The 21,731-nt window shown below is 38.4% G+C and overlaps 2 protein-coding genes and 1 pseudogene across 2 annotated transcripts; 2 read left to right on the forward strand and 1 right to left on the reverse strand.

The window, feature by feature from the left end:
* Window positions 1-11,057: 11,057 nt before the first annotated feature.
* On the reverse strand, window positions 11,058-12,009 carry LOC147930036 (RNA polymerase II transcriptional coactivator KELP-like). Its single transcript, XM_087480836.1, has 4 exons — window positions 11,800-12,009; window positions 11,608-11,698; window positions 11,224-11,314; window positions 11,058-11,136 (listed from the first exon to the last, which is right to left on the reverse strand). The coding sequence occupies exons 1-4, from the start codon at window positions 12,007-12,009 to the stop codon at window positions 11,058-11,060; spliced, it is 471 nt and encodes a 156-aa protein (XP_087336962.1).
* A 78-nt stretch (window positions 12,010-12,087) lies between these two features.
* LOC104738540 (lysine-specific demethylase JMJ27-like) lies at window positions 12,088-15,271 on the forward strand (annotated as a pseudogene).
* A 572-nt stretch (window positions 15,272-15,843) lies between these two features.
* Window positions 15,844-21,600, forward strand: LOC104738541 (lysine-specific demethylase JMJ27). The gene is made up of 14 exons (XM_019234912.2): window positions 15,844-16,287; window positions 16,379-16,521; window positions 16,604-16,703; window positions 16,790-16,919; window positions 17,004-17,067; window positions 18,320-18,965; window positions 19,049-19,378; window positions 19,542-19,812; window positions 19,879-20,267; window positions 20,365-20,437; window positions 20,520-20,605; window positions 20,778-20,897; window positions 21,023-21,124; window positions 21,227-21,600. The coding sequence occupies exons 1-13, from the start codon at window positions 16,042-16,044 to the stop codon at window positions 21,083-21,085; spliced, it is 2,661 nt and encodes an 886-aa protein (XP_019090457.2). The 5' UTR covers window positions 15,844-16,041; the 3' UTR covers window positions 21,086-21,124; window positions 21,227-21,600.
* The last annotated feature ends 131 nt before the right edge of the window (window positions 21,601-21,731 follow it).

The raw sequence follows: 21,731 nt of genomic DNA on the forward strand, positions 1-21,731 counted from the left end.
TTTCCCCAAATTTTCTCTCTTCTCTCTTTTTTTTGTTCTTTCTCGAAGAAGAAGAAGTCTTCGACGATTCGTGGGGAGATTGGTTTCAAATTAGCCTTAAGGTTAGTGTATGTATTCAATTTCTCTGAATCGCGTAATCGTTTCTAGGATTGATAAGTTTTTTTTTGTAATCGCTCTTATGTATGTTGTATTGATCTATCTAGGGTTTGTTTTTGGTTTGATTCGAGAACGAAACTACTACAATCGGCTGGGCTTGGCCTCCTTCGTGATTGATTTGGTTAGGGTTCTTCCACCTCTGATCCTCTTGGTGTTCTTTGTTTTTTTTTAGGGTTTCTAGATTTAATCACTAATCGCTCTTATATATGTTGTATTGATCTTTCTAGGGTTTTGTTTCTAGTTTGATTCGAGAACGAAACTACTACAATCGGCTGGGCTCGGTTCCTAGATCCTCTTCGTGTTTTCTGTTTGTTTTAGGGTTTCCAGATTTACTCACTAATCGTTCTTATATATGTTGTGCTGATCTGATCCAGGGTTGTTTGGTTTGATTCTGGCAAGAAGCTATTTCAATCGGTTTTGTATCTTCTTCCTCATAAGTTTCTTACCCTGAACCTCTCCTCGTAAGTTTCTTACCCTGAACCTCTTCGTGATTTTGTTTAAGGTTTCGAAATCTTACTAATCCTCTGTTGTATTTAACTTTTGTTTTAGAGGTTTCGAATCTAATTCATGGGAGCTTGTCTCCGCTTCGTCGAGGTATTACTCTGTCTCTCTCGTTTTGTTTTTGTTTGAGGATTGAAATCGAACCAGTACAACTGATTTAGTTCATGATTTGATCAGATTTATTTTTCCTGTACTTAAGCAGATGGCTTTTGTAAGTTCCTATATTTGTTGTATTGATCTATCTAGGGTTTGCGTTTCTGGTTTGATTCGAGAACGAAAATACTACAATCGGCGAGGCTTGGTCTCCCTCATTGATTTGGTTAGGGTTCTTCCTCCTCTGTTCCTCTTCGTGTTTTTTTTTTTGTCTTTTTAGGGTTTCCAGATTTACTCACTAATCGTGACCAAATAAAGACTTTTGTTTTAGAGATTTCGAATCTAAACCATGGAAGCTTGTCTCCGCTTCTTCGAGGTAATACTCTGTCTCTCGTTTTGTTTTTGTGTTTTTTGTTTTCGTTTTTCAATTTTGTTTGAGGATTAAAAGCGAACCAGTACAACTGATTGAGTACATGATATGATAAGATTTATTTTTCTGTATTTAAGCAATTGGCTTTTGTATTATTGTGGTTTTGGAATCAAGATTTTAATTTTGGTTTTTGTTTTCTTGATCCAACTACAAAGAAAGAACCTCTCTTTAACAACGAATTCAAAGCCTTTATTTGGTTCTGGCTTCTTGTTTTGCGGATTCTTATGTAGGGGATTTTAGTTTTTGATGTTTTTGGTTTGGTTTTGTGTTTTCAAAACCCAAAAAAGATCATGGGCAGACACTAATCTAATAGTGTTCTGTCAGATTCTATTTTGGGGACATTGTCCCGAGCAAAATTGTGAACTGTTGGGAATGGTAGTGCATGCATGTTGGGAATTGGAAAAGAGGTTGCGATTTGTTGGATGGAAATGACCCCTACGGCTTAACAAGTCTTAAGACAAAAGACATAAAAGAACCATCAGCTTTGAAAAATTATACCAACGGCTTAATGAGATATAAGACAAGGACAAAGAGTCAAAAAGACTTTAAAAGGGAAATGATTAAGAAGTCTTAAGACAAAGACACAGAGAAAACGAAAGAGTTGTACCATCGGCTTTGAATCAGACCAACGGCTTAATGAGATATATGACAAAGGATAAAAAGTCAAAGGGGAATGATTAAAAAGTCTTAAGACAAAGACTAGACAGAGAAAACTAAAGAGTTGTACCATCGGCTTTGAGACCAACGGCTTAGTGAGATATATGACAAAGGATAAAGAGTCAGAGGGGAATGATTAAAAGGTCTTAAGACAAAGACTAGACAGAGAAAACTAAAGAGTTGTACCATCGGCTTTGAGACCAACGGCTTAATGAGATATATGACAAAGGATAAAGAGTCAAAGGGGAATGATTAAAAGGTCTTAAGACAAAGACTAGACAGAGAAAACTAAAGAGTTGTACCATCGGCTTTGAGACCAATGGCTTAATGAGATATATGACAAAGGATAAAGAGTCAAAGGGGAATGATTAAAAAGTCTTAAGACAAAGACTAGAAAGAAAACTAAAGAGTTCACAATTTTGTGTACCATCGGCTTTGAAAAATCAGACCAACGGCTTACTGAGACATAAGACAAGGACAACGAGTCAATAAGAGGGAAGGTTAAAAAGTCTTAAGACAAAGACTAGAAAGAGAAAACTAAAGAGTTGTACCATCGGCTTTGAGACCAACGGCTTAATGAGATATATGACAAAGGATAAAGAGTCAAAGGGGAATGATTAAAAAGTCTTAAGACAAAGACTAGAAAGAAAACTAAAGATGTCACAATTTTGTGTACCATCGGCATAATGAGACATAAGACAAGGACAACGAGTCAATAAGAGGGAAGGTTAAAAAGTCTTAAGACAAAGACTAGAAAGAGAAAACTAAAGAGTTGTACCATTGGCTTTGAGACCAACGGCTTAATGAGATATATGACAAAGGATAAAGAGTCAAAGGGGAATGATTAAAAAGTCTTAAGACAAAGACTAGAAAGAAAACTAAAGAGTTCACAATTTTGTGTACCATCGGCTTTGAAAAATCAGACCAACGGCTTACTGAGACATAAGACAAGGACAACGAGTCAATAAGAGGGAAGGTTTAAAAGTCTTAAGACAAAGACTAGAAAGAGAAAACTAAAGAGTTGTACCATCGGCTTTGAGACCAACGGCTTAATGATATATATGACAAAGGATAAAGAGTCAAAGGGGAATGATTAAAAAGTCTTAAGACAAAGACTAGAAAGAAAACTAAAGAGGTCACAATTTTGTGTACCATCGGCTTTGAAAAATCAGACCAACGGCTTACTGAGACATAAGACAAGGATAACGAGTCAATAAGAGGGAAGGTTTAAAAGTCTTAAGACAAAGACTAGAAAGAGAAAACTAAAGAGTTGTACCATCGGCTTTGAGACCAACGACTTAATGAGATATATGACAAAGGATAAAGAGTCAAAGGGGAATGATTAAAAAGTCTTAAGACAAAGACTAGAAAGAAAACTAAAGAGGTCACAATTTTGTGTACCATCGGCTTAATGAGACATAAGACAAGGACAACGAGTCAATAAGAGGGAAGGTTAAAAAGTCTTAAGACAAAGACTAGAAAGAGAAAACTAAAGAGTTGTACCATCGGCTTTGAGACCAACGGCTTAATGAGATATATGACAAAGGATAAAGAGTCAAAGGGGAATGATTAAAAAGTCTTAAGACAAAGACTAGAAAGAAAACTAAAGAGGTCACAATTTTGTGTACCATCGGCTTAATGAGACATAAGACAAGGACAACGAGTCAATAAGAGGGAATGATTAAAAAGTCTTAAGACAAAGACTAGACAGAAAACTAAAGAGTGTGTACCATCGGCTTTGAATCAGACCATCGGCTTAATGAGATATATGACAAAGGATAAAGAGTCAAAGACTCTTAAGACAAAGACTCTTAAGACAAAGACTAGATAGAAAACTAAAGAGGTCGTAAGACAAGATTTGGTAAAAACGACCAGCAGAGAAAAGAAGGCTTAAGTGAAGAAGAGGTAAAGTATATGGCATTCACTTAATATGAAAGACTAACGAATTCTAATTTGCGCAGGTATGTGCTTCTGGAGATGTTCAGATTTTAAGATGGGTAGATTCAAGTGTAGCAGACTTCTTTGACAGGTATATGCTTTCTGACCTTTTTGTTTTTATGTGCTTTGCAAACTTGTTTGTATATGAAAATCACAAGTGAGAAATTGAAGAATAAACTAATTGATTTCCTCATGTTTATATTCTCATTGATGCCAAGGATAATTTCTGAGCGTAGCAGGGTTTATGATCAGGTATATGCTTATCTCGACTTCTCCGTGATAAATTGATTTTATAGAACTTAAAATTACAGATCTAAGCACCATATATAATTAAAATGTTTTAATATGTTAGTTGTCTTAGTATCATTACTCTCCTTGATCTGATCAAAAATGTTGATTTTGCTTTGGGTGTTCGAATATTACATTGTGTTTTAAATTGTCATTGTTAATTCTCTCTGTTTCAATGCTTGTGTGTTATAATAAGATATCTTATTCTATATAATGGATGCATCTTAGAGTCTCTGGAAGATACTTATTTTGACAATATATATGACTTATGCAGATTATGATTGTAGTTTCCTTGTATCTTGAAAGTACTTGTTTTGAGTTTATGTGAGTTATGTCAATTATGAATGTAGTTTTCTTGGTATCTTGAATTGTTTTGAGTTTTATGTTTAAAACCTTAAACATCTGAATGTCATCCTAGAATTCTGCATTACATTTTGTGTTTAAATTACTATCTCTGATGTTGTGTGACTTATTTAGATTATGATTGTGGTTTCCTTGTATCTTGAAAGTACTTGTTTTGAGTTTATGTGAGTTATGTCAATTATGATTGTAGTTTTCTTGGTATCTTGAATTGTTTTGAGTTTATGTTGAAAACCTTAAACATGTGAATGTCACATAAAACATGTGAATGTCATCCTAGAATTCTGCATTACATTTTGTATTTGTATTCTTGAATCTCGAGTGTATTTGTTTTGCGTTATGCTCGAAACCCATTATTCTAAAGCTTGCGAAAATTTTGCATTATCAACTAATGGTTATTGTGCTAAATATTATAAATTATACCGCCCTGGCGTGAGTCTCTTGTTTTCTGTATGAAATAGATACATGTATGAGTTTCATGTACGTCTTTGTTTTAAGCGTAGTTGAAATTCTTGCAGATTATGTTAGTATTTTTCTTGAATCATGAATAGATTTGTTTTGTGTTATGCTCTCAATCTTTGGTGGTCGATTCAAACATGTAAAGTGACATTCCCATATTTTGCATCATACACTGATCACTGATGATTTAGTGTGTTAGACTTTATCACTTGTACTTGTTGGCTTGTTCTTTTTTAATATAATGATCTGAAGTATTTTATATTGTTGTCCTTCTGCCTATCCTTTGGTCTTTTAGAGTCGGTGAAACTTGATTGGTCTCGTTTGAATCATTGGTGTGTATGTTCAGTTAGAATATGCAAATGATATTTTTTGATCTTTTGATTCTTTACCATATGCCTTTTGTTTTAATCACACTTTTGTATGATTGATGTCAAAGTTCAGCTGCAAACCTTTCAATATATGATATGTTCCATTATTTTATATAATCTTTCACCTTTATTGTTGTCTGTTTGGTTGAAATGGCAATTTAAATTTGAATTTTAGTTATGTTTTTTCTGCATTTTGTAGCTTTGTGGTATACTGTATGTATGGTCATGACTCATGATCATGAACACAGTTCTTGCATTTTGGTTGGTAGACTGAGCTTCTTGCGTCATTACCATTCTCTGCATCGTTTACTATCTATAGTGGTGTCCGATTTGTAGAAAGAGTGATTTCATTATTGGGTCTGATAGTTTTTTTTTTTCTTTTTTTCATATCATTATTCTATGGATGATAACATTTTTTATGTTATTTTGATCAGATTTTAAATCTGAAGTTTTATATCAGCTTATTCTTATCCTTTTGCTTTTTGGTTTTTATAGTATTGTATCATTTTGTTGTTTGTTTTAATTGTTAGCCACATACTATGGTCTATGGGTTCGGCCTCCCAAGGTAGTACCTCCGAATATACTAGTACTAGTTAGATTAGATGACTCTAAAGAGTGTATAGTCCGGTGCTGCGGGAGCAGTGTCACTCCATGTTAGGAATGTCTTTTTCTCATATGTTTGAGGTTTAGATATATATATATATATATATATATATATATATACCCTGTAATGGGTTTCTCAAGTTGGGTTAACTCTCAATCTGATCTAGTTGGTCGAACAAAGCACAAAAACAAAAACAAAAAAGAACTCAGGATAACTAAAATAAAATTGGTTTGAACCAAACTTAACACAATTCTTTGATTAAGTCCATAGATCCCTCCAACGTTAAAAATTATCTGTTTTGTCCTCTCCAAAAACACAAATACGTAAGAACAGAAGCAATAAAGTTTCATATAGGTTGATCATAATTTAAAAAACTAAGTTTCTCTCTCTTCAAAAGACAATTTTTAGGCGATTAGTACCCCGCTAACCCTAATCGCCGCCGCCGGGTGGCCTCACGCCGGCCGGTGAGAATGACTCCAGCAAGGAAAAAGAAAAAACACTCAAGGGTGTTACCCTCTTCGGTAACCTCTAAGTTTGCTCGTGTTCTGGCTTTCTCCTCTGTGACGAGTCCTTGTCGTTCCAGATCTGGTGACCGGGTGTCTCAGTCCTTCGTCTCAAGTGTCTACCTCATCTCCGGTGGAGGCAAAGGGATCTGTTCCCTTAACTCCTAGAATCCCTAGCGAAATCGCATTGTCTAGCTCTAACAAATCTCCTATTGCAATTCCTGATGCAGTTGAGGGTACGGGTTGTTCCGTAGAGCCTCCTGAATCAGCACCGAATTTATCTCTGGTGGATATTTCAGTGTCTGAAGCTTCCTTCCCTGTGAGAGTCGTTGCTTCTATCGACACTCCAGCCGAACCTCCTCCCGATTTGGCAACAACCAGTCCAATCATTCCTGCGACAGTACAAGACAATCCTACCGCCCTTAGGAAGTCAAAGTGGGAAACTCCGTGGGCATCAACATTCAAGGCTTCCCTCCGAAATCTCAAACAGCTGGCCACACCGACCTTTCATGAAGACGGTACTCCAGTGGTAATGGCTCCTTCCTCAGTTCTGCAGAAAGCGACGAAAATGTGGAAGGGCCACCTTGTAGCCCATTTTACGGTTTATGTCCTCCATCATCCTGCATCTTTACGGACTTGAATCCTATATGGGGTCATTATGGCAACATCACCGTCAGGATCATCTCCAACTTAGCAGCCCTCATTTTCATTCCATCCCTATCTACGCGACAGTGGGTTGCGGATATTGGATTATGGCAAGCTGTTACTGTTCCTGCACAGTCTACCCTTGGTCTCCAGATGGTCCATTAGAATTGGAGGAGCTTCACACTGCTCCGACCTGGGCGATCCTCAAGAATTTCCCTCCTCACTTTACTCCCTAGAAGGTATCAGTGTCGTAGCCAGCGGTATTGGTGAACCTCTCCATACTGAAAAATCCTGGTTGGATCCAGTTAGTATTGGACAAACTAAAGTTAAGGTTGTGATAAATTTTGATGCTCCTTTTCTAGTGATGGTGATTGTTAGGGATGTCCAGGGTAACACCGCGCGTGTGGCAATAGAGTATCCGCGACCTCCTCCAAAATGCCTGAACTGCGGCAGATGTGGGCACCTTCTAAGTCGTTGCCCTAAGCCTCTGATGAAGTGCTCCCCCTTCAAAAAGGATACACCGTGGGGATCAAAAGAAGTTCTTCACAAGAATGTGGTCCTCCCCTCTCAAGATGGGACTACGATAGAGGGTGTCTTCGTTCGTGCTTCGGTGGACTATGCAATCCCCACAAAACCAAAACGTACTCGTTCCCGATCACGTTCGAAGAGGTGATCTTCATAAGAGCAATGGACAGAGGTCAATTGGCTAGGAGAAAAGGAAGTGAGTGATAAGTCCTCTACTTTAAAGTAGTTGGTGTGGGTCGAGAAAGGACATCCGCATCCGACTGTGGAACTCGAAAAGCCCCCTCAGAGCGACAACCTCCACCGCTAGAGTCCCCTGCCCAATTAGCGGTATCAGTACATGCTCTCTCTGTTACAAACCGGTTTCAGGCTTTAACTGAAAGCCACCCTCACCTTGATGAGAAGAGTCCAGACCCGGGCTTCCCGCTTCCCCAGGATTGGGAGACTATATCTAAGAAAACCAAGAAGAAGCTTCAAAAGATTTGGTTCTCAAAACAGAACGCCCTTTTCCTAGCTACCACAAGAGGCTCGACCTCGAGTGCGGTTGGTAACCTCTGTAAGCTTTCAAGTTTTTTTTGCTGTAAGTATGTCGATTTTTTGCTGGAATATAAGAGGCTTAAATAGCCATTCTCGAGGGTAGTAAGAAGTTGGATAACTCCTTTGCTTCTTCATAAAATCTTGGTTCATCATTCAAACTTAACAGAAGGCGCTCTACTTCTTCCTCTACTAATAACACGTAGTCATTAAGATAACTTGGTTTCACACTTGGTCGTGTTGAGCGTCGTAACACAAGCTGAACTTCTTCTGTCTCTTGCTCCTGTCGAGTTTCTGCTAATACCTCGATTCCAACCTTAGAATCATTATTCTCGCAGTCTGCTACCTCTTCTTGTAGACCATTATTCCCAAAATCGCCAAATCTTACAATAAATGACCTTGGAGCCTCTGTTTCTTCACTTGCAACACTCCAATTCCACCTTTTAGCTTCATTGAAGATGACATCTCTGCTTACCGTTATTCTCCTTGTTGATGGATTCAAAAATCGGTAAGCTTTAATACCAGGTTCTGTTCCGGGATGCACCAAAGCACGAGATCTATCATCCAATTTCTTTAGATGTTGTGTTTCCACTCTAGCATAACCAATACAGCCAAAGACTCGCAAGTGCTCCAGGTTTGGCTTCTTGCCTTTGAACATCTCGTACGACGTCTTGTCACTCAACGTTCTCATAGCTACTCTATTGATCAAATAAGTGGAATGTCTTACTGCCTCTCCCCAAAGATAATTAGGAACATCCATGTGTTTTAAAATGCTTCTCGTCATTTCAAGCAAGGTTATGTTTCTTCTTTCTACAACACTGTTCTGTTGTGGCGAGTAGGGAGCAATCAAGTGTCTTTGGATCTCAGATTCTTCACAAAATCGTATGAACTTAAAGGATACAAACTCACCTCCCCTGTCTGTTCGAAACACCTTGATTTTTGTTCCAATTTCTTTCTCAGCGCGGGCTTTAAAACGTTTGAATGCATCAGATGCGTCACTCTTATCTTTCAAAAGTAGTGACCACATGTACCGAGAGTGATCATCAATGAGCACAAATATATACTTATTCTGTGCAGCTGTGGCAGGTGTAATCGGACCGCAAAGATCTCCATGGATCAAGTTAAGAGGTTTTTCAGCTCTAAAACTGGTTGCCTTGGGAAACATCTTTCTCGTCTGCTTCCCAAGCAAACAAGATGCACACGTCTCCTTAACAAAACTCATGTTTGGCATTCCAATGACTAGTTCTCTCTTCACCATCGATTCTAATGTCCTGAGATTGACACGACCTAGTCTCTTATGCCACCTTGTAGAGGTATCAGTTACCTTAATTTGCAGGCAGTTACTTTCAGCTTCCATACGGACCTTATAAAGTCTGTTTTGATATATGTTTGCCTTTACTAGGAGCTTCCCATCGCGATCATGCAGTGTTAGATAATTGTCCTTCATCCTAACTTCACACCCTATCTCCGTAGCTTGTCCAAGACTGAGAATATTACTCTTGAGATCAGGTATCCAGTAGACTTGAGCCAGAATTTTCAGATCACCCAACTTGGTGATAAAAAGAACAGAACCTCTCCCTTTTATATCGACTCTTGAGTCGTCACCAAACCTCACCTTCCCCGTGACTGTCTCATCAAGTTTGGTAAAGTAGTTCGGTTTCCAGTCATGTGAATACTGGCTCCGTTATCCAGATACCACACATTATCTCCCTCCGTTTTGGCTTCGTAATCACGTGGCTTGATCTTCTTCTCATTGAGAAGCACCACCTCATGCATTAGCAGCTCCTCTGCATCTTGAGTATCAGATTCAGCACCATCTTGAATTTCTTGAAGTTTAAGTAACCTGTACGGACAATTTGAGGCATAGTGACCATTCTTGTCACATCGGTAACAAACAATCTGCGACTTGTCTCTGTTTTGGTAATTGTTGCAACCTCGTCCTCTTCCTCGACCTGAGAACCGTCCACCTCTAGCACCCTTTCCACGTCCTTGGTCATAACCCTCTTGATAATTGTTGGCATACATAATTTTCGTTTGATCATCTTCTTGATCTTCCTCATCACGAATCCTCTCCTCGTATGTCTTTAGTCGACCGACTATGTCCACAAAACTTGTCTTGTTAAGATCAAGAACTTGTTCCAAGGCTGCTATAATATGAATGTACTTCTTCCTTGGTAAGCTATTGAGGAATTTTTTAACCAGTTAGACTCTTCAATGGATACGCCCAAAGCACTCATTTTTGATGCAAGCTCTGACAACCTTCCCACGAAATCATCGATCGTGTCTGTAGTCTTCATCTTCATTCTCTCGAAATCCGACATCAGTGTTTGCAGCCTCTCCTCTTTTACTCTTTTAGCTCCAACGTATCATGACTTGATCGCATCCCAAACCTCCTTAGGAGTAACAAGATTTCCAACTTGTAAAATCAGATTTTCCGGAATAGATTGGAACAGGAGAGCTTTGGCTAGGTCAATCTTATCGGCCTCTGCTTCCCCTGTTTTGATTGTTTCCCAGACTTTGTTCACTTGCAGCACTATCGTCATCTTCATGGCCCACACTGTATAGTTGGTTGTGGTAAGCATTGGACATTGAAGGGATGAAGTACCGATTTCCTTAGGTATGGATGTCATAGCAACAATTTCACCCATATCTCTTAAACCGATTTGCTTAGTCACGAACAAGAAAGAAAAAGAAAAGTTGTGTGTAGAGATTCAATATAAGCTCTAATACCAAATATTGAATCAAACACAAACACAAGAATAACGAATAACTCTCGTTTATTACTTTAGAAACTTCTCAAAACTAAAGCAATCTTAATCTCTCTAATCTCTCATAAGTTGTGCTACACCTCAGCACCTCCTCATATATAAACTTTATTTACATAACACTTTTGGAAAACTAACTTTAGATATCTCCTAAAGAAAGTAAAACTAACAATTTGATATGTATATTTAGATCCTCCTAAATATACTTAGCTTGGTCTCCAAGCTACTTCAAGCTTACAACAACAAAAACCCGTGAGAGCTGTTCTTCTTATCCACAGCCTCAGAAGTATCTCCGTTCTGTGTTAATTCAGATCTGCATAATGTTTTACATCAAGATAAGCGGCCAGCATAATATATGAAGATAAACACTGAAAGCAATGACAGGGAGCATGAACCTTACTTCAATTTTGATTGGCACTGCTTAATACCTTCTTCTATTGCCGCAAAATTCTTAGTGATCACAGACCATTGGTTAGTAGACAAATGTACTCCTGATAAAGAAGAAACATGAAAGCTTTTTCAGCACAACAGTTGCAGCATGAAGTCATTAAAGTAATACTGTAAGTCAAGGATATTATTGGCAGAGGAACCAAATGTTTAGCATAACCCCATTAGAGAACCATAAAATAAATGAGCAAAAGAAACTTCCAGCAGTGGAAACACTAACAACAAAAATCAAAACAGAAGCATAAACTAGAACGAACAATGGCTTCCTGAAACCAATCAAAAAAAATACTTATAGCATTCAGAGTCAAGATAAGAAACCAAGTGTGTTTCAAATTACCTCTAAAAGCCTTCCCATGTTCTTGAGAACCAATAGATAGAAAAGCTTGGCCTCTGTACTTTTGCACCGTCGCATTTCGCTTCTCCGGTAACTACAGTTAAAGACCCAACAATGATCATATAATGTCTACTCTATACAGATACAGTGGTGTCAAACCTATAGAAGAACAATTTCAATAGGTAAAGTCGCAACCTTACAAGTAAAGCGTTCATCTTCAACACCAACGGAAGCGGCAACACTCTCATTCTGCGCCGGAGCCACCGTTGCCTCTACGAGGGCTTTACCGGGAGTGGATAACAAAAAGGCCTCCATGACATCTCTGACTATCTTCTTGTGAATGGTCCCGGATAAGTCGAAACCGAGTTTAGCAGAAGCGTCGATCCGGAGTTTGAACTCAGTCATTTGGTTTAGCCAAGAAAGACAACAAGAATGGTTCTGCACCTTGTTGGGATACTTCTTAATATATTTTTTTATTTTTCAATGAATCTTGGGTTAGCCATCTATATTAGCTTTATATGTTGATCTATTTCTTTGAATTGTAACTCTTTTTTTTTTTTAAACATCTGATGAACTTTGATTACCAAAAGGAGTGGTCCTCATTGAGGACATTTACAAGAAAAGTAGGAATGTAACTCTTATGTTTCCTTGTTTTCCTGCAATCTTTTAATCCCTGTACAACAGTGATCTCTGCCACACGTCCATTGCCAATTTTCACAGCTGTCCGAACCCAGACTGTTCATGCGATGTATGTCTTTCTTGCTGCAAGGAACTAAGAGAGCGCTTCCACGATCCAGAGAGAGATGGAAAGAAAAATGCACAAGGGACGGGATATGAATGAGGAACTCAAGCAAGTCAAGGAAAAGATTCGAAGTCCTATGTACCTTTGAATTTCTCTAATTGGAAGCACAACTCAGACAGTAGTATTCCATGCCCTCCAAGAGAGTATGGTGGTTGTGGTGCTTCAACACTGGAGTTGACTCGCTTATGCAAAACTGAAAGGGTTAAAAAAATGATAACAGTTGCAGAGGAAGTTACTCTGCAGTTTCGGCCACCAGATGTGAATATTTCTCATGAATGCTCCTCATGCACTATCAATGCTGATTCTATTAGGAGGCAGGCGGCGTCTAGGAAGAATGCTCAGGATAACTTCTTATACTCACCAAATGCTGTTGATCTGGCTGAAGAGGATACTGCTCATTTTCAGTCGCATTGGATGAGAGGAGAACCTGTGATAGTCAGAAATGTTCTCGAAAAGACATCTGGATTGAGTTGGGAACCAATGGTTATGTGGAGGGCTTGTCGGGACATGAATTCAAAGGTTGACTGTAAAGAAGAGACGAAAAGAGTGAAAGCTTTGGATTGCTTGGACTGGTATGAGGTCAGTCAAAATTCCATTCTATGTGTTTTAATACTGTAATTGGTTCTTAAGAAGTATACACATTACCATCCCTTTCTCTTGTAGGTTGAAACTGATATTCATCAGTTCTTTAAAGGCTACTTAAAAGGCCGCATGCATCCGAATGGTTGGCCAAAAATGTTGAAATTGAAAGATTGGCCTCCCTCAACTTTATTTGAAAAGCGCCTTCCAAGGCATAATGCTGACTTTATTGCTGCATTGCCTTTCTTTGATTACACTGATCCTAAGTCTGGTATCCTAAATCTCGAACAAGACTTCCAGAAATATCCTGGAAGCCATATCTTGGACCCAAGACAGACATTGCATACGGTTTCCATGAAGAGCTTGATGGAGGAGATTCTGTGACAAAGCTACATTGTGATATATCTGACACGGTATCTACACCAATTCTTTTTCATACTTTAATTCTTCTTCAGAGACATAAATCTAGCTAAATCATAAAATTGTACCTTCTGAGGTGTTCTTACTCTTATTAAAAGAGTATCATACTGAAACTGAGCTGTCTACTCTTTCCCTTTTACTTTTGCGATTAAGTAAATGTTCTATGAACTTCAATTAGGTAAATGTGCTGACACATACAACTAAAGTTGAAATACCTCCCCATAGACACCAAAACATAGAAGAACTACTACAGAGAAGATATGCAGAAACCGAATTACATAAACGATGTGGTGATCAAGGGACAGGGGCCAGTGATCTTGAAAACAAGTCACTGAAAGAACTAAATGAAGAAAAAAAAGGGTTTAAAGGACAAGGCAGCTGATGGAGAGCAATCAAATAGCAGTTCGAGACTTTTGGGCTCACACGAAGTTGATAAAATATTTGTTTCGAATGGTATAGCAAGAAGCTCCCTCCCATTTTTATATATTTTAGACAGATTACTGAAGATTCGCCTAATTTTCAGGTGATTGTACTACCAACGAAAGAGCTGATACTATGGAAGGCTCTTCTAGTTTATATTCTTGCACTCCTGCTATGGATTCAGGTAATGATCCACAGGCGCATGTGGGTTTAATTCCTCCGAAGAATGTGTCACTGACAAACGAATCGATCGCTAACAAGAATCATAATGACAATGACATATGTTTGAAGACTGAGAGATTATCTCCAACATACCAAAGAGAAGATGATCACTCCGTGGAAAATGGACTAATGATGCCAACACTTCCTTCCATTGCCGACTTAGAATCATTATGACATCTGTTTGAAGAGAGAGAGATTATCTCCAAACTACCAAAGAGAAGATGATTCCTCTGTGGAGAGTACTGGACTAATGATGCCAAACCTTCCTTCAACTCCTCCGTGGGAGGATACAGAGGAGAATCTCCCACAACCTGTTTTGTGTACAAGTGAAAAACCTATACATGAGAGGTTAAAGGATGGGCATGGTGGTGCTGTTTGGGATATCTTTCGTAGAGAGGATGTTCCAAAACTTATTCAGTATCTAAAAAGGCACACGCATGAGTTTCGTCACTTCGATAACCAACCTGTGAATACTGTATGTATCATCACATACATCTCTTGTGAATGATTCGTATTGATACGGTCACTAATGCATGCAATCTGAAAAAATTTCTTCTGTATTTATTTCAGGTAGATCACCCAATCCATGACCAGACTATGTTCTTGAGTGAATGTCAGAAGAAACAGCTGAAGGAGGAATACGGTAAGATTTCGGTCTGCACTGTGCAGTTTTACAAGTCTAAATGGCAAACGGTTGATGTATATTTATTCATATGCAGAAATAGAGCCATGGACCTTTGAGCAACACCTCGGCGAAGCTGTTTTCATACCTGCAGGTTGTCCTTACCAAGTGAGGAATAGACAGGCAAGAAATTGCATAATTTATTGTTTCATCCGCATTCTTTATATATGCACTTTGTAAACAAAAAGCAAACTGTTTTTTCAGTCTTGCATAAAGGTGGCACTAGGTTTTGTGGCTCCTGAGAGCGTAGAAGAATGCCTTGGGCTAGCACAAGAGTTCCGGAGATTACCAAATGACCACAGATTCAAGGAAGATAAATTAGAGGTACTTTTGATATTTTATTATGACTCTGAATATTATGAATAACATGAGAACGTCTAGAATATAAAAGCCAAAGAAAGGTCTAGTATGAGCTTATTGTTTGTTGATTTCCTTTTACTTCTCTTGTCACTGCATTGCAGCTTAAGAGAATGGTGCTACATGCTGTGAGCTCAGCCATACAAGAAGCAAATGATCTACTGGAAAACTTTACAGCTCAGTGATGCTAACAGAAGAAAAGGTCAAACTTACCAATGCTTGTGAAACCCCAAAAACCAGTCTGTAACGGGGATAAATTGTTTTTTGACTGCTATAATGAAATCTAGAAGGCGATGTTAAAAAGTAAATTTCTAAACTAAGGTTTCGTGAAACCAAATCAAAAAGTACTCGAAATCAAAACCGAAACACCACCAAGTATGTTCAAATATCACCACATCACTTTTCTTGACATCAAAGACACACAAAACTTGTATGCCCCTTCACAAGAGACAACATATAGTTTAGTAAGTCATATACAGAATTAGACATTGACATATAAGTTAGTTATATAAGGAAAAAGGTCAAGAAAAAAAAAAAGAAAAAAGTGGCCAAGACCCAAAGCCCATTAGAGAGAGTGTTGAAACCAAATCTTTTTTACTAACTGTTTTTCAAAAGAATTGATTAAATCAAATCTGGTAAGAAAACGAAAAAAAATTAAGTAAAGAAAAGTCAAAATTTCAAAAAAAGTAAGGAATTGTTCCATTTACCAAGGAAAAAAAAAAGTAATTAATAAACGCGTACGGAGCACGAAGTAGCAGCAGCCATCAGATCCGAAATTTAAAAGCCATACTAACCTTTGGATTGCTGCCACGTCACTCTCCTCTTTTTTTATTTTTATTATTTTTTTAACCTTTTGATGATGATGATACTCCCAATGATGGCGATCGATTCGATAGAGATAGCTCAGTGAAATAAAACGTATACTCCGGTGGTGCATCGCTTCTTTGCCGCGCCGATGGAGGATAGGAATGGGAAGCGAATCAGATCAGGAGACTCCGACGAGTTAGTCGATGACGGGAGATCTGAAAACGTTCGTAAGGAGAGGAAGAAAGAGAAAGATGTTGCTGTGAGCGAAGGTCCCCCTATCGGGAGAGGGAGAGGAAGAGGAAGAGGAAGAGGAAGGGGAAGGGGAAGGGGAAGGGGAAGAAGAAAATTAGATGACGGAGAGGTTTCAAATCGATCTACATCTACTCCGGATAAGGTTACTTACTTTCTTTGTACTGTTTACAGTGTTTGCTTGGATTTGGGATTTGAAAGACGAAAACGTAATTGAGAACATGTTTTTGAAATAGACACAGGATGTGGTTAAGTCTGATGGAACGAGAAAGCATGTGGGTTTGACGTGTCATCATTGTAAGAACTTGACGAGTGAGGCTGATCTTATCTTCTGTTCAAAGTGTAACAAGAAGTACTGCTATGACTGCATCAAGAGATGGTAACTCCTTATTACTATTCTAATCCAGTCCGGAGAGTTTTTGATTTCAAACTATATTGAATCTTGAAAATCTGAATAATAGGTATTCAGAAAGAACTGCTGAGGATGTTAGAGCTGCTTGTCCATTCTGTATGAAGAATTGCAATTGCAGAGCTTGTTTGCGCTTGCCTTTGGTTGTCAAGGTTAATAACTGTTTTCTTGTGAAATCTACTTAGATGTTATGTCTCCTTCATTTTGGATTTTTATTTTATTTTTTACTGAATCTCAGCCACGAAGTGAAAAAGATACAAGTGTCAAGTTCAGACAGTTGCAGTACCTATTATTTAAAGTTCTCCCAGTTCTTAAGGATGTTTATACGGAGCAGAACCGTGAACTAGAGATTGAGACAACAATTAGAGGTATGTCTTCTTCACTTGTGCTATCCTCTCTCATTTGTTTCCTGTTTCTATTTTCCACTCACTCACGGACCTGTTTCATTCTAGGAACCCCTGTTACAGAATCTAATATTACTAGGTGCAAACTTGACCTAAGTGAACGCATTTACTGGTAAATTTTCAAATCCTCGGGGGCCTCCTTTGCTTCTTTTTCCTTACTTCTTGGCTGGTTTTTCATCTAGAGGATAAACCAATGTTTCTTGTAGTGTTTATCATCACCGTAGGGAGAGCAATATCTCATGTAGTGTTTATCATCACCAGTTTCATGAGATGTGTGATCGCAATAGAATTGTTAAACGATAAAAGGAGAAATTTAAGGGACTAATCACGGTTGTTTGATTGGTAGGTGACTGATGAGATTATGATCTTAATCATCTTATCAAGTAGTTTTTTCTGTTTTTGTATTGTCATTTGATTATAAATAATCTTCACATGTGAAGAAGATGTGAGAATGTGACCGAGTAAATCTTTGGGGACAAGGGTTCTACGCCTTGCTGGGATACTTTCGGGTATCTTTGGGGATAGAGTAAATCTCTTGTGGAGTAACTTTCGATAGTTGATATGAGATTGGTGTGTCTGAAGGAGTCCAATATGGTTTTCAAGAAGTTTCGATCAAGGGTATTTTAAGCATATGGAGGGTCCGCCATCCTAAAGGATCTGAACCCATTGGATGAATAACAAGGGCAGAGTATTTTACTGATCCAAAACACACCAGACCATGTGATGTTTTTGGTGTCTTTTAAGCATATGGAGGGTCTGCCCTCCATCCGTCCCAATAACAAAGCTTCAGACTTTTTTAATAAAGTCAGGCAGAAGAAGTTGGTACCAAATATACCTACAAAAGATTACCTCCAGAGGAAGGTTCATTGCTCCTACTTCAAGATGCCAATCTCATACCTCTGTTTCTGCGGACAAAGCTATTATTGAGTGGGCAGCACTGATAGCAATCAAAATTTTAAATTAATGGAACAATTCAGAGGAATGATTTGGGGTAGATTCACTTGATTTGTAGGTGGTTAATAAGATTATGACCTTTCTACATTTCTCCTTTTTTCTGTACTTTCATTTGAAGGCAAAAAATCTTCACATGTGAATCAGTGGGCACAGAGGTGTTTTCATCCTTATTACTCTCATATGCCCGAGGAAGATTAGGGTTGTTAGAATACATTTGGGTATCATTAGTTCTTTTTATATCAGAGCGAGTGAAGACGTTGCATATTAAATAAACATGACAAAGTTTTAATTAGCCATTTATAGAAACACATTTGTAAATCGGTTTCTTTGAACTGTAACTTCTCTGTTTCCTTATTTGCTTACAACTTCTTTCCTTTGTTGCTTACAACCTCTTTATCCCTGTACGTCAGTGATCTCTGCCGCACATCCATTGCAAATTTTCACAGAAGCTGCCCGAACCCAAAATGTTCATGTGATATATGTCTTTCTTGCTGTAAGGAACTAAGAGAGGGATTCTATAATCAAGAGAGAAAAAATACAGAATATGAATTTGGAATCCCACTGGATTTCTCTAACTGGAAGCTTAATTCAGACGGAAGCATTCCATGCCCTCCGGAAGAATGTGGTGGTTGTGGTACTTCAACACTTGAGTTGAAACGCTTATGCAAAACTGATTGGGTTAAAAAAATGATAACAGATGCAGAGGAAGTTACTCTGCAGTTTAGGCCACCAGATGTGAATATTTCTCATGAATGTTCCTCATGCACTATCAATGCTGATTCTGTTAGAAGGCAGGCGGCGTCTAGGAAGAATGCTCATGATAACTTCTTATACTCACCAAATGCTGTTGATCTGGCTGAAGAGGATATTGCTCATTTTCAGTCGCATTGGATGAGAGCAGAACCTGTGATAGTCAGAAATGTTCTTGAGAAGACATCTGGACTAAGTTTGGAACCAATGGTTATGTGGAGGGCTTGTAGGGAAATAGATCCAAAGGTTGAATGTAAAGAAGAGGCAAAAAGCGTGAGAGCTTTGGATTGCTTGGACTGGTGTGAGGTCAGTCAAACCCTTTCTATGTGCTTCTTGATGTATTAGTCTTTTAAGAAGTATATGCTCATTACCATCACTTTCTCTTGTAGGTTGAAATAAATATACACCAGTTTTTTGATGGCTACTTAAAAGGCCGAATGCATAAGAATGGTTGGCCAGAAATGTTGAAATTAAAGGATTGGCCTCCATCAACTTTATTTGAAAAGCGCCTTCCAAGACACAATGCTGAGTTTATTGCTGCATTGCCCTTCTTTGATTACACTGACCCAAAGTCTGGTATCCTAAATCTCGCAACAAGACTTCCAGAAAAATCCTTGAAGCCAGATCTTGGACCCAAGACCTACATTGCTTATGGTTTCCCTGATGAGCTTGGTAGAGGAGATTCTGTGACAAAGCTACATTGTGATATTTCTGACGCGGTATGTGCACCAATCTTTTATCATACTTTCTTAATTATTCTTGAAAATAAACCATGAAATTGTACTTTCTGAGGTGATCAAACTCTGATTATTTTACTGAAACTGAGCTGTCCACTCTTTCCCTTTTACTTGTGAGATTATTTCTTCTATGAACTTGAATTAGGTCAACGTGCTAACACACACAGCTAAAGTGGGAATACGTCCTCATATATACCGAAACATCAAAGTACAGCAGGAAAAATATGCTAAAACCAAGTTACATAAACAACACGGTGGTCAAGGGACAGAAGCTACCGAACTTGAAAACCAGTCACTGAAAGAAGTGGATGAAGCTAAGCAGGGTTTTAAGGACAAGGCAGCTAAAGATGAACAATCAAGCAGTAGTTCAAGACCGCCGGGCTCAGAAGGAGTTGATAAAATACTTGTTTCAAATGGTACTGTATGAAGCTCCCTCCATTTTTGTATAATAGACACATTACTGAAGATGGCCTAATTTTCAGGTGATTGTACTACCAACGAAAGAGCTGATCCAATGGAAGAGTCTTTTGGTCTCCATTCTTGCACTACTGCGATGGAGTCAGGTAATAATCTGAAGACGCATGCGGGTTTAATCCCCCAGGATAATGTAACGCTGACAATCGAATCAATTTCTGACGAGAATCGAAATGACATCTGTCTGGAGACTGAGAGTACAAGTGCGAAATCCATACAAGAGCAGAAACTGGATGCGTCAAAAGAAACTGATGGCAATACCAATGAGAGGTCAGAGGCAGTGGATGGTGGTGCTGTCTGGGATATTTTCCGAAGGGAGGATGTTCCAAAACTTATACAGTTTTTAAAAAGGCACAAGCATGAGTTTTGTCACATCAATAACGAACCAGTGAACTCTGTATGTATCATCACATATTGTCTCTTGTAACTTCGTATTGGATTAGTCATTATTGCAATGAGAAATCTAAATTTTTGTTGCACTGTGGTAATTTCAGGTTATTCACGCAATTCATGACCAGACTTTGTTCCTGAGTGAAATCCAGAAGAAACAGCTAAAGGAGGAATTTGGTCTGTACTAAAGCCTGTGCAGCTTTATACAAACTGATTTATCTTCTTTGCTGTGTTTGATAGACGTTTCTTTCATATGCAGATATAGAGCCATGGACCTTCGAGCAACACCTCGGCGAAGCTGTTTTCATACCTGCAGGTTGTCCTCATCAAGTGAGGAATAGACAAGTAAGCAACCAGTTGAATTCCCTTTTTTCAACTTATCATCTTATGAAATCAAGAACTTTCATTTTCTATCAATCGTCTGGTTTTGCTCATTAACTGCTTTTTCTTTCCGCAAAAAGCTCAACAGTTAATGCATTTGAAATGTTACTGATCCTGAATTCCAAACTGTTTCCAGTCCTGTATAAAGGTGGCATTAGACTTTGTGGCTCCTGAAAGCGTTGAAGAATGCCTTAGGCTAACACATGAGTTCCGGCGATTACCAAAAGACCACAGATCTAGCGAGGATAAACTGGAGGTACACTACAGTATAATTTCGTAATATCTGAATATTCTGAATCATACTGGAACTGAAGCATTTTGGAAGCTAAAAAAACTAGTTCCACTTAACGTCTTTTCACTTCTCTTCTCACTGCATTGCAGCTTAAGAAAATAGCGCTTTATGCTGCCAGCTCAGCCATAAGAGATGCAAAGGAGCTAATGTAAAACTCCACGACGCAGTACTGATGCCTAACAAAAGACAAGGTTTGTTCTTCGTCTTCGAATTGAACATCAAGCTCCGCATTGTACTTGGTTTGTCATCAATGGTTAAATCTGAGCAACCCTCGTTTTGATTTGTTGTTACAGGACAAACTCCCACGTAACATTATTGGATCCGTAAAACATTCCTTCACATTTTACGTGTTGTAACATTAGATTCTTCCTCTATTTTAAATTAGGAGTCGCAGAGAATGTAAGTTTAGTTTAGATACACCGGTTGAGTGGGCTTTTGTTACCACGTATGGTCCATGCATAAGCTATATAATTTAGCTACTTGCAGGATCCTAAAAAGAATTGGTTAACTTCAAGTTTAGATCAGCATGCTGCTTTACATACTCTTGTTCAGAAAAGATCTAGCTTTTGACAACGATTAGCAAGAGACCCTTTGGGGAAGATTCATGTTGTTGTAATCAATCAGAGAATATTTATGTCAGTCAAAGACTCGCTCTGTTTTGTCTAAATTAAGCTCTTCTCAAATTACAACATTTTGTTCATGGACGCGGACATAGTTGTCACCCGGACCATTTGATGAAAACAGAAAAGAAAAAGCATTCTACGTTGTAGAGAAGATGACAAATGGATAAAAAGAGGG

Source organism: Camelina sativa, chromosome 13, assembly GCF_030686135.1.
Source record: "Camelina sativa cultivar CO46 ecotype springtype chromosome 13, ASM3068613v1".
NCBI lineage: Eukaryota > Viridiplantae > Streptophyta > Magnoliopsida > Brassicales > Brassicaceae > Camelina > Camelina sativa.